This window comes from Ursus maritimus, unplaced genomic scaffold (genome assembly GCF_017311325.1).
Source record: "Ursus maritimus isolate PB19 unplaced genomic scaffold, ASM1731132v1 scaffold_27, whole genome shotgun sequence".
Lineage (NCBI taxonomy): Eukaryota > Metazoa > Chordata > Mammalia > Carnivora > Ursidae > Ursus > Ursus maritimus.
The window spans coordinates 682,479-698,118 of NW_024425230.1; the positions used below are offsets into that span (position 1 = coordinate 682,479).

General features: G+C 41.3%; 1 protein-coding gene across 1 annotated transcript in view; it reads left to right on the top strand.

Annotated features, from left to right (window-relative positions):
* The window catches only part of OCA2 (OCA2 melanosomal transmembrane protein), a 456,357-nt gene that overhangs the window by 96,386 nt on the left and 344,331 nt on the right, over positions 1–15,640 (top strand). Inside the window, exons 3-5 of the mRNA XM_008706322.1 lie at positions 6,739–6,837; positions 9,685–9,873; positions 14,675–14,732. Of these exons, the coding sequence (XP_008704544.1) occupies positions 6,739–6,837; positions 9,685–9,873; positions 14,675–14,732 (346 nt within the window). The remainder of the gene's footprint in view (positions 1–6,738; positions 6,838–9,684; positions 9,874–14,674; positions 14,733–15,640) is intronic.

Genomic DNA, 15,640 nt, shown 5'->3' on the forward strand with positions numbered 1-15,640 from the left:
CACTTGGTCATGATGGATAATCCTTTTAATGTACTGTTGGATCCTATTAGCTAGGATCTTGTTGAGAATTTTGGCATCCATATTCATCAGGGATATAGGTCTGTAATTATCCTTTTTGCTAGGGTCTTTGCCTGGTTTGGGGATTAAGGTAATACTGACCTCATAGGATGAGTTTGGTAGTTTTCCTTCTATTTCTATTTTTTGAAACAGCTTCAGGAGAATAGGTATTATAACTTCTTTGAAGGTTTGGTAGAATTCCCCGGGGAATCCCTCAGGCCCTGGAGTTTTGTTTTTCGGAAGGATTTTAATCACTGCTTAAATCTCTTCATAATTAATCGGTCTGTTTAAAAAATGAATTTCTTCCTGTTTCAGTCTTGGTAATTTTTAGGTTTCCAGGAAGGCATCCATCTATTCCAGATTGCTTAATTTATTGGTATAAAGCTGTTGATAAAATTTTCTAATGATCCTTCCTATTTCATTGGTGTTGGTTGTGACCGCTCCTTTTTCATTCATAATTTTATTAATTTGGCTCCTTTCTGTATTCTTTTGTATAAGTCTTGCCAGTGGCTTATCTATTTTATTTATTCTTTCAAAGAACCAGCTTCTAGTTCTATTGATCTGCTCTACTGTGCTCCTGGTTTCTAATTCATTGATCTCTGCTCTAATTATGATCAACTGCTTTCTCATGTGTGGCTTAGGCCTGTTCTTCTGTTGCTGTTCCAGCTTCTTGAGGTGAGAATATAAAAACTGCATTTTAGATTTTTCTATTCTTTTGAGTGAGGTTTGGATGGCTATGTATTTTCCCCTTAGGACTGCCTTTGCAGTGTCCCATAGGTTTTGGACCGATGTGTTTTCATTCTCGTTGGTCTCCATAAATTGTTTAAATTGATTTTTGATTTCCTGGTTTATCGAATCATTCTTGAGAAGGATAGTTCTTTGTTTCCAAGTGTTTGAGTTTCTTCCAAGTTTTTCCTTGTGGTTGAGTTCCAATTTCAGAGCGTTGTGGTCTGAGAATATGCAGGGAATAATTTCAGTCTTTTGGTATCAGTTGAGACCTGTTTTGTGACCCAGAACATGATCTATTCTGGAGAATGTTCCATGTGCATTCGAATAGAATGAGTATTGTTGTTCTGGGGTGTAGTGTTCTATATATATCTATGAGGTCCATCTGGTCCAGTATGTCCTTCAAAGCTCTTGTTTCTTTGTTGATTTTTTGCTTAGGTGATCTGTCTATTGCTGAGAGCGTAGTTTTGAGGTCCCCTACTATTAATGTATTATTATCGATATGTCTTTTTATTCTGGTTAAGAGTTGGCTTGTGTAACTGCTGCTCCCCTGTTTGGGGCATATATATTGATAATTGTCATATCCACTTGTTGGATACATCCTTTGAGAATAATATAGCATCCTCCTGTATCTCTAACTACAGTCTTTAGTTTAAAATCCAATCTGTCTGATATGAGAATTGCTACCCCAGCTTTCTTTTGATGTCCATTGGCATGAAAAATGGTTTTCCATCCCTTTACTTTCAGTCTGGATGTATCTTTAGATTCAAAATGAGTCTCTTATAGATAGCAAATGGATGGGTCATGTCTTTTTATCCAGTCTGCAACCCTGTGGCATTTATGGGAGCATTTAGGCCATTCATATTGAGAGTGATTATTGAGAGATATGATTTCAATGATGTCATGTTGCCTGTAAAGTCTTTGTTTCTATAGATTGTAACTTTCTGTTCTGTATCACTCTTGGGGCCTTTTTACTTTTATAGAACCCCCCTTAATATCTCCTGTAGGGCTGGTTTCGTGGTTACAAAATTGGTCAGTGACTGGCGATTCTGGAAGGTCCTTATCTCTCTATCAATGCTGAATGACAGCCTTGCTGGATAAAGGATACTTGGCTGCATGTTTTTCTCTGAAAGAGCTTTAAAAATCCCCCCCTCAACCCTTTCTCTCATTCCAGGTCTTTTGTTTCTCTTTCCTTTGGAGATGTGTCTTGAAAGAAGTTGCTGTGGCTGGGGTCAAAGAGGTTACTGCCTATGTTCTCTAGGATTTTGATGGATTCCTGTCTCACATTGAGGTCTGTCATCCATTCTGAGTTTTTGTGTATGGTGTAAGCACATGGCCCAGTTTCATTATTCTATGTGTAGCACTCCAATTTTCCTAGCACCATTTATGAAGAGACTTCCTTTTTCCATTGGATATTTTTTCCTGCTTTGTCGAAGATTAGGTGGCCATACAGTTGAAGCTCCATTTCTGGAGTCCCTATCTGTTCCACTGATCTATGTGTCTGTTTTTGTGCCAGTTCCATGCTTTCTTGGTGATCACACCTTTGTAGTATAGCTTGAAATCAGGCAACGTGATGCCCCCAGGTTTTTTTTCTTTTTCAACATTTCCTTGGTGATTCGGGGTTTTTTCTGGTTCCATACAAATTTTAGGATTGTTTCCTCCAGCACTTTGAAAAATGGTATTAACATTTTGATCAGGATGGAGTTAAAAGTGTAGGTTGCTCTGAGTAGCATAGACATTTTAACAATGTTTATTCTTCTGATCCATGAGCATGGAATGCTTTTCCATCTTTTTGTGTCTTCTTCAATGTCTTTCATCGGTGTTCTGTAGTTTCTAGAGTATAGATAGAGTATCGGTTTCCAGGAAGGCATCCATTTCTTCCAGGTTGCTTAATTTATTGGCATATAGTTGTTGATAATAGTTTCTAATAATTGTTTCTATTCCCTTGGTGTTAGTTGTGATCTCTCCCCTTTCATTCATGATTTTATTAATTTGGTTCCTTTCTCTCTTCTTCTGTATAAGTCTGGCTAGTGGTTTATCGATCTTATTAATTCTTTCAAAGAACCAGCTTCTAGTTTCGTTGATCTGTTCTACTGTTTTTCTGGTTTCTATTTCATTGCTCTCTGCTCTAATTATTATTTCTCTTCTCCTGCTTGGTTTTGGTTCTATTTGCTGTTCTTTCTCCAGCTCCTTTAGGTGTAAGGTTACCTTGTGCATTTGGGATTTTTCTAATTTTCTGAGAGAGGCTTGGATGGCTATGTATTTCCCTCTTAGGAGCACCTTTGCAGTATCCCATAGGTTTTGGACTGAAGTGTTTTGATTCTCATTATTTTCCATGAATTGTTTAAGTTCTTCTTTAATTTACTGGTTGACGCAATCATTCTTTAGCAGGATGTTCTTTCTTCCAAGTGTTTGAATTCCTTCCAAATTTCTTCTTGTGTTTGAGTTCCAGTTTCAAGGCATTGTAGTTTGATAACATGCAAGGAATAATCTCAATCTTTTGGTATCAGTTGAGACCAATTTGTGACCCAGTATGTGGTCTAATCTGGAGAAATTTCCATGTGCACTTGAGAAGAATGAGTATTCTGCTGTTTTAGGATCGCATGTTCTGTATATATCTACGAAGGCCATCTGGTCCAATGTGTCATTCAAAGCTCTTGTTTCCTTGTTGATCTTCTGCTTAGATGATCTGTCCATTGCTGAGAGTGGAGTGTTGAGGTCTCCTACTATTAATGGATTATTATCAATATGATTCTTTATTTTGGTTCACAGTTGTCTTATGTAGTTGGCTATTCCTATGTTGGGGGCATAGATATTTACAACTGTTAGATTTTCTTGTTGGAGAGACCCTTTAAGTATGATATAGTATCCCCCTACATTTCTTTCTACCATCTTTGGTTTAAAATCTAATTTGTCTGATATGAGGATTGCGATCCCAGCTTTCTTTTGAGGTACATTAGCATGGTACATGGTTCTCCATCCCCTCACTTTCAATCTGGATGAGTCTTTAGGTCCAAAATGGGTGTCTTGTCAACAGCATATGGATGGGTCCTGCTTTTTTATCCAATCTGAAACCTTGTGTTTTTTCATGGGAGCATTCAGCCCATTTACATTCAGAGTAACTATTGAAAGATATGAATGTAGTTCCATTATATTGCCTGTAATGTCCCTGTTTCTATAGATTTTCTCTGTTTCTTTCTGGTCTATGTGACTCTTGGGGTCTCTCTTCCCTTACGAAATCCGCCTTAACATTTCTTGCAGGGCTGGCTTGGTGGTCACATATTCTTTCAGGTTCTGCCTGTCCTGGAAGCTCTTTGTCTCTCCATCCATTCTGAATGACAGGCTTCCTGGCTAAAGTATTCTTGGCTGCATGTTCTTCTCATTTAGTACCTTGAATATGTCTTGTCAGCCTTTTCTGGCTTGCCAGGTCTCTGTGGACAGGTCTGATGTTATTCTGATATTCTTCCCTCTGTATGTAAGAAATCTCTTCCCCCTAGCTGCTCTCAGGATAGCTTCCCTGGCTCTAAGAATTGCAAGTTTTACTATTTATATGCTGGAGTGTTGGTCTATTTTAATTGATCTCGGGAGGGTTCCTCTCTGCCTCTTGGACATGAATGCTTGTTTTCTTCCTCTCATTAGGGAAGTTGTCAGCTATAATTTGCTGAAATATACCTTCTAGCCCCCCCAGCCCCACCCCCTCAGGGATCCCAATAATTCTGACATTGGAAAAGTTTCATGATGTCACTGATCTCTCTGAGTCTGATCTCATGGGCTTCTGGTTGTTTATCCCCATCCTCTTCAGTTCCTTCCTTTCTATCAGCCTTTCTGAATCACTACTTCATTCTGCTGCCTAATTTACTCTGGCTGTTAGAGTATCCTGTTAGACGGCATCTCATTCATAGCATTTTTAGGTTCAGCCTGGTTAGATCTCATTTCTGCCCTTAGAGATTCTATATTGTTGCTAATGGTTTTCTTAAGCCTAGCTATTGACTTCATAATTGTTAACCCAAAGTCTATCTCTGACATCTTGCTTATATCCATATCCATTACTTCTGTAGCAGAGGCCATTGTCTCTGGTTCCTTTCTTTATTGGGAGTTCCTCCTCCTAGTCATTCTGTTGAGGGATGGTTAGGGAATGTACAGAATCCAAAGTATCAACCACGACCTTAACAAGATGCACCCTAGGAAAATCAGAGTGGTTAGAAGCCACCGCCGAAAAGACAAAGCCAAAATGAAGCACAAGACTAAAATTTATAAAATAAAAAAAATTAAAAATTAAAAATTAAAAAAAGGTGGGGGGAGTGGGAGGGGGGACTATAATCTCTCCGTGTGGACAAAGTAGGGTGTTTCAATTGTTCCTGGGCATATTTTGTTCTGTTTGTTAGAGGACACTACTTCCCAAAATTACAGAGAAAGTTAAACTTATGTATATATAAAGGTAATATTGAGTAGGGAAAGAAAGACTATATTGAAGCATGTATCTCTAAAAAAATATAGGTGTGAAGAAGTACAACTTAAAAAGCTACTATGAAATATTGGTTGATATATTAACTATCTAGTTGAAAGGAGAAAAAAGTAAGAAGAAGAAAGAGAAGAAGCATAAGAGAAAGAACAAAAAGAAAGTTTTATCTGAAAAATAAGCTGTGAGGCAATGATAGAGCTCAATATACTATTTTCCCCTAGTGTTGGGATTATATAGTTTTATGGGGACCATAGGGTTGTTGTCCTCTTGTTGTTTCAGCCTGTCTTCTGGGGGAGGGGCCTGCTGCACAGTTTCTCAGGCAACCCTGCTTGGGTAGAGTTGCCCTGCCCCACCCCCTCGGGGCTGGGCTCAATGGAACCTGGTTTTTTGAGTTTTGTCCTCTGGTGGCTTTACAGGCCTCTTCCAAGGGTCAGAGCAAAAATGGCCACACCCAAACCTGCATCCCAGAGCAGAGAAATCACAGTCTCTTCTCTTCACTAAACCCTCCAGAACACACAGTCTCCATTTCTGTATGTGTCGTTGCACACCGCCTCCCCTGGTGTGCGCCCATGGCGACTCTCTCAGAGGTCGACCCAGGGACCAAGGCATGTCCCTCCCCTTTGTGCTTCTAAATCCTGGAGTGGCCATGGGCTCAGAGGGCCTCCTGAGAGTGCACGCAGCTCCTGGATCTGTCTGAGCACTGCTCTAAAGCCCTTTCCCAGCTGCTCTTCGAGTTTTTGCATGGTCCCTGGCAAAGGATTCTTTTGTGCTCTGGTGTTATATCACTTTCCAGGAGCCAGCATATGGATGCTCTCAACCCCTTCTGTTTATCTTCTGATATCTCCCCAAAGATTCATGACTCCATCCTTCCTACCTCGAGACAGGTGGTGTTTTTCTGCTTATAGAGACCCAGATATATATTCTTACATCTCAGGATGATTTTGTAGGTGTTCAGACTGGTTTGGTAGATATCAAACTAAATTCAGGAGACCGGTTGAAATGCGGTCCCCTACTCCTCCACCATCTTGCCTCTTCCTGTCATTTCATTTTGACCCCATGGGCCCAGACTTCTACTTACTGATCTTCAATGGGAAGCCACTAGGATATTTTAAATGTGTGATATTTAAATACTTTGATCTTAGGAAGGAGAATTGGGAAGTAGAATTTTCTGAGTATAGAAAGGCCCATCAAACTGTGAATGGTTTTCTCTATGAAAAGTTCTGCATGGAATGGCAAAGTCTAAAAGTATCAATCCTACAGCACTTGGTCTCCTATGTGAATATCTGTTTTGCATTGCCAACCTGGTTTGTGCTGGGGAGGAGAGTTGTTTCTAATTGTCTCTCCTAAAACTCTAGCTTTTTACAATTCAGATATAACTTACGTAAAATTTATCACTGATTCTCAAGCATGTTCTTGAATATAGCCCCAATTACCAGCGAACACCTCCACCTTTTTTGTGTTGGTGATCCTTTTTCCTTCACTGTATCTTGCAGGTCTCAGCCTTCTTTACCTCAGTTATTCAACTCCAGGTCAAAAGACCCCTGCTTTACAGAAAACACCCCTTTGCTGAGAAATTCCTCACAGGAGAAAGGGTGAGTTTCCCCCCACCTACTTCTTGTAAAATTAAGAAATCTCTGAACATTGCTCTTGGCACTTATGTTGGAGAATTTCTTCCCGAGATATGAATTTTTGCCTGACATGTTGTTTGGTCTCTGCCAGATCTTTGTCAATTCAACGTAGTGTATATTCATGATTCTAGTAGTTGTAGTCTGTGGTTTATGAATTTTCAAATAACCTTGAGCGTATCCCTGCAATGATTAAATAACACATGTGCACATTCTTGAATGTACACAGCTCTGATGGGCCGTCTTACCAGGCCAGGGCTTCTGAACTGGGGGTGAGGAAGGGACCGACTGTCCAGAGATATTTTTTGTTGTCACAGCTGGGGCAGTGCAATGCACAAGACACTTCTCCACAACAAAGAATTATCTGGCTCAAATGTCATTAATATTGAGGTTGAAAACGTATGATTTAAGAAGAACCTCTACTTCCTGAAAGTTTGAAGGTCCTACTGGGAACAAACAGGATGGTTTTGGAATCTCTGAGCAGAGCTGATCTGGAGGATAACTCTGTCCCTTAGGATTAATGGCCCTGGCCCAGGTATCCAAGTTCATCTCTTCTTTCTGCAGACAAACTTCTGGAAGCCTGAACCACCTGCTCAGTATCCCCTGACTCCCTGCACATTACACATTTGGTGGCATTGTCATGGACCCTTCCTTTCCTGCCCTCTGACCCCATACACCTGCATCAGCAGGCAGGCTGCTGTGTTACCTGCACTTACCGCCCTCCCATCCTCTGAGGAGCTGCCCATCCTCTTTCCAGCCCTGTCTGCAACCTTGGGGGTGGGACTTCATACTTTATAGAGTGTATCAGAATTCTTTGGGGTACTTGTATGCCATGTGGATTCCTAGCCTCCCTTGCCAAAGACTCACCCCATTTAGATAGGGTGTAGGAATGTGGACTTAATCACCTCCTGGTCCAGGAACAATCTTGCTCTCTCCAGGAGATTCCTGATGACAAGATGTGTCTTCCTGCAAAAGTTCCCACTGAGCCCTTTGACTAGATGAACTTCCTCCCCTTCTGGCTCTCCAGGGTAGTTCTCACTCAACTTCAAAGGGGGTCAGATGTCACCTCCTTTGTGAAACATTTGTCTCCCCCCAACTCCCTCAAGAGTCAATGCTTCTTCTGTGCTCTCAAATTCCACATTCATGCCCGTACTTTAGAACATGCCTTATGTTCTGGTTTTGTGTGCCAGCCTGTCTCTTCTTTATCTCACATCCCAGTGTCCAGCGCAGCCCTTGCAACTAGGAGGATAACTTAATTTTTCTCCATTTCTCCTAATAAATAACTTTGAAAACAAACACTTCAAACGTCAATTCCCTTAATCCTAAATAAAGTTTATTTTAGAACTTATGTTTCATTGGAAAAGCATAATGTATAGGCATTTGTCCTGGGCATATGGAGCATAGAAACATGCCCTGGGATGCCAAGCTGTGCCTCATGTCAAAAAGCACTACAGAGGAGCAGAACATGGGTCAGGTTTGCTTACAAAATGTTTTCCTCCTTTTCAAGGTGTAGAGGCAGGAACGTGCAGCTGACAGTAGTAGGAGTGGAGCATGCTGTGTGTCTGCACTGACCAGCCTTGTAGCTACTCGCCACAGCCTTATTCAAAGTTACATTAATTAAAATTAAATTAATTGAAAAATTCAGTTCTTCAGTTACACACTTCAAGTGCCAGTGAGCAGTGTGACTACCATACTGGATAGGTCAGAGAGCATGTCCATCACCACAGAAAGATCTATTGCACAGCATTGTTCTAGATATGCTGACATTAGCTTTCTTCTTGCCACCATTAAAAGAAGTTTCCTTAGTTTCAATTTTTGTTACAGTTGTATTTGTTCACCAGTTGAGGGGGTCATGATATCAAAACTCTTTATTTTTGGTATTGATTGGTTTGCAGCACTGTCAGCCTCATTTATATTGTTACATATTGGTTTCACATAACCTAATTTGCATCTTTGGGCCTCTCTTTATGAATAAGACTTTTTTTTTCTTGTTATAAACCAGTTTGAAAGCAATTGTAGGTGTTCAGGAGGATCATGATGTCCTGTTGAGCTAGTTGGGCTTGAGAGGCATAATTGATTTCTAAGATCATGGCCCGTTAGGTCAGTAGGGTGATCCCATGAATATTCCAAGCAATGCATGAAAATACTGGGCTTTAGTGCAGCCTCACTAGAGTCAAGTGCATCTGAACTGAGGGTTTGTTCAGAACCCCAGAGATTCAACTAAAAGTAAATGGATATGTGCACATGTAATTTTGAGAAAAGTTTGTGATTCCTTTTAAATCATCCGTCTAGATAAAGGTTCCATTTTGGGGCCCATCTAGTCCAGCACTGATGTTCTCCACTCCTGCTCATGCTCATATATAGGCTGGGTGGAAAAGCCAGGTAGACCATCTTCCCTATATAGCTCTATTATGGAAAGATAACTGTAGGCCTGCACCACTCATTCTGCTTTAGGACAAGTGTAACGACGAGGCATTGAGAACTCCATCACAATCAAAGAGAAAGCAAATACTGAAATGAACAGGAGTTGGTTGGAGCCAGAAACAGCTTTATTGGAAAGTTCCAAACTCAGAAAAAGCTGATGTTTCTTGAAGGTCCACAAATCATATGTGTGACCCCAAATGATTTTCCATAAGCTACATGTTCTGTGATGTCAAGAAACACCCATTCCCACCAGTTTGACAGCACTAAAATGTCAGTGGTCCTTTTAAAAACCAGAATTGATTCCACATTTCGTACTTACCACTGAAATGAAATCTTATTTTGGAGATGATACTATTTATGTGAAAATAACCACAAAGCCTTGCTTTCCAGGTCATGGTGCATGCCTATTTGCCATCCAGAGTTCATGACTGCTGAAGAATCTTGGGGAAACAGCTCGGCTGAGTGGGAGGGAGGATCCCTGCTGAGCAAAGACTTGGCTGGGTCCTCTGGCTCTACCTCCCAAGAGAAGGGGGAGCATCTGGACAGTGCTCATACCAGGTTCCGTCTTTTGAAGCTGAGGTAGGAAGACTTGGAGTGCTAGTGCTGGCACAGGGTATCCCACTTACCTGACCCTGGGCTGGGGGTGGTTCTCACCCTCACTGCATCCTTGCCAACCAACAGAGTGAAGGTGAGGAATAAGACTTTTCACATTTGGCCAGGCTGTACTTTTCCTGGAAGATTATCCACATTTTCTCCAGGCCCTGGAAGGTAGTGTAAGGTGGCACTGCTAGTCAGCATGGAGCCTGTAAGGCTATAGGGCAGCTCAACTACAAACACAAATGACTAACGTCTTACACTCCTTGTTTGTGTTGCGGTGTCTTCACAGCATGACCCGAGTTTGCAGATGGAATCCGTTCACTTCAGCAGTCCCTGTGGTGTTGTGTTTTATTGTTTTATTGATTTATTGATTTATTGATTTATTGATTTATTTATAGATTTTACTTATTTATTTGTCAGAGAGAGAGACAGACAGACAGACAGAAGGAGCAGGGGGAGTGGCAGGTAGAGGGAGAAGCAGACTCTCTGCTAAGCAGGGAGCCTGATGCAGGACTTGATCCCAGAAACTCCGGAATCATGACCTGAGCCAAAGGCACACGCATAACCTGAGCCACCCAGGTGTCCCGCCTGTGGTGTTTTAAAATGATATTATTATTGATATTGATACTGATATTATCCCTTGTTGGTGGTGATGAAGCATGTTATTAGAAAGGTTGGCTCTAGAGCCAGGGCTCATCCTTCAGGAAACTGTGTTGTCCAGCCTGGTGTGAGCTGGGGCCCTGAGGCTGTGAATGTGTGAGGAAGGGTGGTGGTGGTAGTGGTGGTGGAAAGCTATGCTTGCACATGCAGAGGAGGGAATAGGCGTTCATGTGTGTGGGAAAGCTGAGGGCATTATGTTGGACCAATATGACAGCTGGCCAGCCAGAGCTGGAGCAATTTTGCTCTCCCTGCTTTGTCTGCTGGGCTTCCATAGGTACATTTGCTTAAAGGAACGGTTTTGTTGAGAGCAACATGTTTGAAAGTGGCATTTCTAAGGACAGAATAAGGCTTGGGGACCAGGACCACCAGGTCCTCATTCCAGATATGCTCTGAGGTAGCTGAGGGACCAGAAGCAGACACATCTATTCAACTGTCTCCTTGTCACCTTGTGTCTCCCTCACTGCACAGCCTTACATGGGCTTCTACTAAGATGGTCTGTGGGAAAGCTCCTGGATAGGTGAGAAAACACTATGTAGTTATGAGATAATAGTGTTATTATTTGTCTACATTAGGGGACCTGTCTTTTCTGAAGCTGTTTGAAGGCCTGATTAGAAATGAACCTATCTGAATGCCCAAAGTGCACCTGTTTGTATGCAGAGAGGCCCACTCTCATTGTTCTACTGACCCTTCTAGAAATCTTGAGAGGTAGATGAAGGAAGGGACTTCAGGGAGGATAAGGATTTTGCCTGGGGTCATGCAGTTTGTAAGCTGAGAGGTGTAGGCAGGGATGTGACCCCCATATCCTCCACCTGTGTTTGACTATGGAGATTATATTTCCCAACATGCTTCCCAGCCATGTGTTACTTTTTAAATTATTTGTCTCAGCTTCCTACATAAATGTAACAAATATTTGGCCACAGAATCTGCTATGCAATTAAGTGAATTGTGTGAAAGTGTGTGACTAGGGATCTGGTCCCAAGGACCAGCAGGACGGTAAGCCCTGACACTGTTAACACCTTTCTTCAACTGGTTGGTTCACAGCTCAAGAGGATGCCAGGTTCTTCAACTGTCCCACACCATAGAAAAATTAAATCAAGTACATTTGAGACTTTACATTCTGTAGTTGCTTAATCTTCTAAGATTCATGGAATAGTTGCACTGAGCTTGCCACTGAACTAAAAGACTTAGTGCCATTCTTTTTAACAGGTCTAAAACGTACCATATATGATCATTGAGGAAACTTGTAAAACATATTTTGGGTTGTCAGCTCTGCTATATATGTCAGTTATGTAGAAAAAGATTTTGTATTTGAAATAGTTAAATTAATGCTTCATGCTTTAAAAAAGAAGTATCATTTTGATTCCCTTTTATTTATTATTATTTTTTAATTTGGGTATAGTTGACACACAATGTTACATTGATTTCAGATATACAACACAGTGTTTCAACAAATGTGTATGTTATGCTATTTTCAAGAGTAGCTACTGTTTGTCACCATGCAATGCTCTTAAGATACCACTGACTATATTCCCTGTGCTGTACCCTTGATTCCTATGTTTTGTACATTCTATAACTAGAAGACTGTACCTTCCACTCCCCTTCACCCATTTTGCCCATCCTCTACTTCCCTCCCCTCTGGTAACCATTAGTTTATTCTCTGTATTTATAGGTCTTAGTCTGCTTTTTGTTTATTCATTTGTTTTGTTTTTTAGATTTCATATATGAATGAAATCATATGATATTTGTCTTTCTGTGTTTGACTTATTTCACTCAGCATAATACCTTTTAGGTCCATCTGTGCTGTTACAGATGGCAAGATCTTGTCCTTTTTTGTGGCTGAGTAATATTCCATTATATGTAAATATAAACACACACACACACACACACACACTGCATATTCTTCATCTATCCATCTGTTTTTTGTTTTTAAATATTTTATTTATTTATTTGACAGAGAGAACGACAGCCAGCGAGAGAGGGAACACAAGCAGGGGGAGTGGGAGAGGAAGAAGCAGGCTCCCAGTGGAGCAGGGAGCCCAATGTGGGGCTTGATCCTGACCTGAGCCAAAGGCAGACACTTAACGACTGAGCCACCCAGGCGCCCCTTATCCATTCATCTGTTGATGGGCACCTGGCCTGCTTCCATATCTTGGCTACTGTAAATAATGCTACAATAAACATAAGGGTGCATGTATCATTTTGAATTAATGCTTTTGTTTTCTTTTGGTAAATACCCAGTAGTGGAATTATTGAATTATATGGTATTTCTATTTTTAATTTTTTTGGGGCATCTGCATATTGTTTTCCACAATGGCTGCACCAATTTACATTTCTACCATTGGTGCACGAGGGTTCCCTTTTCTCCACATCCTTACCAACACTTCTTATTTCTTGTCTTTTTGATTTTAGCCACTCTGAGAGGTGATATCTCATTGTGGTTTTGATTTGTGTTTCCCTGATGATGAGTGATGTTGAGCATCTTTTCATGTGTCTGTTGGCCATCTGTATGTCCTCTGTCCATTTTTTAATTGGATTTGTGTGTGTGTCGAGTTATGTAAGTTCTTCCTATATTTTGGATATGAACTGTTTAACAGATGTATCATCTGCAAATGTCTTTTCCTTTTCAGTATGTTGCCTTTTGTTTTGTTGATTGTTTCCTTCACTGTGCAGAAGATTTTTAGTTTCATGCAGTCCCAGTAGTTTATTTTTGCTTCTGTTTCACTTGCCTTAAGGAAACATATCTAGAAAAATGTTACTATGGCCAATGCCAAAGAAATTACTGTCTACATTCTCTTCTAGGAGTTTCAAGGTTTCAGGTCTCACATTTAGTTCTTTAATCCATTTTGACCTTATTTTTATGTATTGTGCTAGAAAAGTAGTCCAGGTTCATTCTTCTGTATGTAGCTGTCCAGTTTTCCCAGCTCCGGTTATTGAAGAGATGGTTTATTCGTTATTGTGTATTCTTGCCTCCTTTGTTGTAGATTAATTGGCCATATAAGTATGGGTTTATTTCTGGAGTCTCTATTCTGTTCCATTAATCTATGTGTCTGTTTTTGTGCCAGTACCATACTTGTTTTGATTACTATAGTTTTGTAGTGTACCTAGAAATCTGGGATTCTGATACCTTCAGCTTTGATTCCCATTTAAATGGGGGCTGTTGAATCATAATTTGGAAGTGTGAAATGATTATTCATCAAATTCATTAAATCTAAGAGAATGCAAAGTGAAGACTTCACCATTTTGAAAAGATCAGAAACGTATTGAAAAAGATGTCCTGACATAGACCTTCTGCATTCTACAATATATCAAGCACAGGCTATGGACCAGCACCCTTCCACAGACAGGGACAGAGTACAGACACCAGAGAACCTGCTCTTCAGGGGCAGCCAGTGGGATAGCTCCCCAGGGCTGGGCAGTGATAATGTCATTAGAAGGTGGGATCCAGTGCACCTGGGGAAGCGATATGAGCAGAGATGGGACTGGAAAGACTGACACAGGTTAGCCAGACTCAGATTTACCTGGGCCCTGAGACCCACAGTTAAGAAAGGTATAATGGTGACTGGGTCGGGACACCATCAGAAGACCTCAGAGTAGGCCAAGAGCATGGCCCGATTGTTAAATTATTTCTGAAGTAATTCTTAAAAGACTCTGCTTGTACAACCAGTGACAACATTGCAATTTCTTTTTTGAATTGTTTGATTATATCTCAGTCAGTGTTTTTATATATCCATATTCCAACTTTCGAGAAAACTTAGGGGAATATAATGGATAAATATGAATCTGAGAGCCTAGTAAAGGCCTGTTTTCAGGAAATTCAGCCTTTAAAATGTGAGTGAAGAGCCTCCAAATTTGAATTTTAGCATCTCCAGTGAGAAACATGTGCAAACACTTGAGGTTAACTTTGTTCTCCTCTGTAACCTTCACCAAGCTACTTTTCATGAGGCCATACATTTATAGGTCAGCAGTGTCTTCCTTCTTACCATATTATGGAAAGAATTCCTAACATGTGCTTTGAGATTGATATTACCGAAAGCTTCAGAAAGGTGTCTGAGGTTTAGTAGTCTGGGCACATGCAAATAGGACCGCTTTGGTGTGACTTGCTGCCTACATTTTTCTCTTGCAGGCGCTGTATACGGTGGCTGAAAGTTGCAAGCCTGTTTGTCTTTGTGGTGGTATGCTCTGTGAGTACCACAGAGCTCTGCTGTTGGGTCAGCAGAGCCCCCGGGTGCCTTGGGCTGGGTGGCAAGGCACCTAAGGTATGAGGTTCACACCTTTCTTTGGAGGAGATGCTGAGGGCATGTGGGCTTGTGGGCTGAGGTTGGTGAGGGAGGCCTATCCTTAGCAATGCTCCTCTGATACTGCAGAAGCCCTGGAGACTTGGCTTTGCTCTGTAGAAGGCAGTTAGCTTCATCCTCAGGTCTAACTTTCCACCTGAAAGCTTACCAATTCTGTTTTCAACTACATGAAATAAAATTCTTTATTTGTCTTGGACATGTCCAGCATCATGGGTCGCCCCAAGAAAGTGTCTTGCTGCCAGCATTTGTGTAGTGTGTATCCTGATGTAGCCTAGCTGGAATCACGTTGCAGATGCTCAGTATTTTGCCAAATGAATGCGTGTGAGATTCTTTGTGCTCAGGTGTGCATATCTGTGTGTGTACAAATGTGTGTGTACATGCCTGGCTGTGTGTGTCTGTGTGTGCACATGTGGATGTGAGGTCCTCTGTGCCTGCTGTGTGTTTGTATGTCTGCATGCCTGCGTGGGACATGTGGGTCATTTGTGGTCTGTGATCATTTTGAGGTTGGGGTCTTATTTCTGGGTGTGTACCAATTTTCAGCATTGGCATAAGATAGTTTGCACCATTGTTGGGAGATTCCGTTGGGTGGCTGGTGCATGCTGCTGTGACGGCATGTGAGATTGTGAGCAAGGATGGGGTGTGTGAGTGGTGTTTTCATGCCTGTGCCACGTGGACTCCAGGACATGTGTGGTTGTGCCTCTTCTATGCAGGCAGCCTGTGGTTATGGCCATGATGAATCCTGCATGACTGGAAACTGCACATGACCACATGTGGCTGTGAATACTTGATTTCCA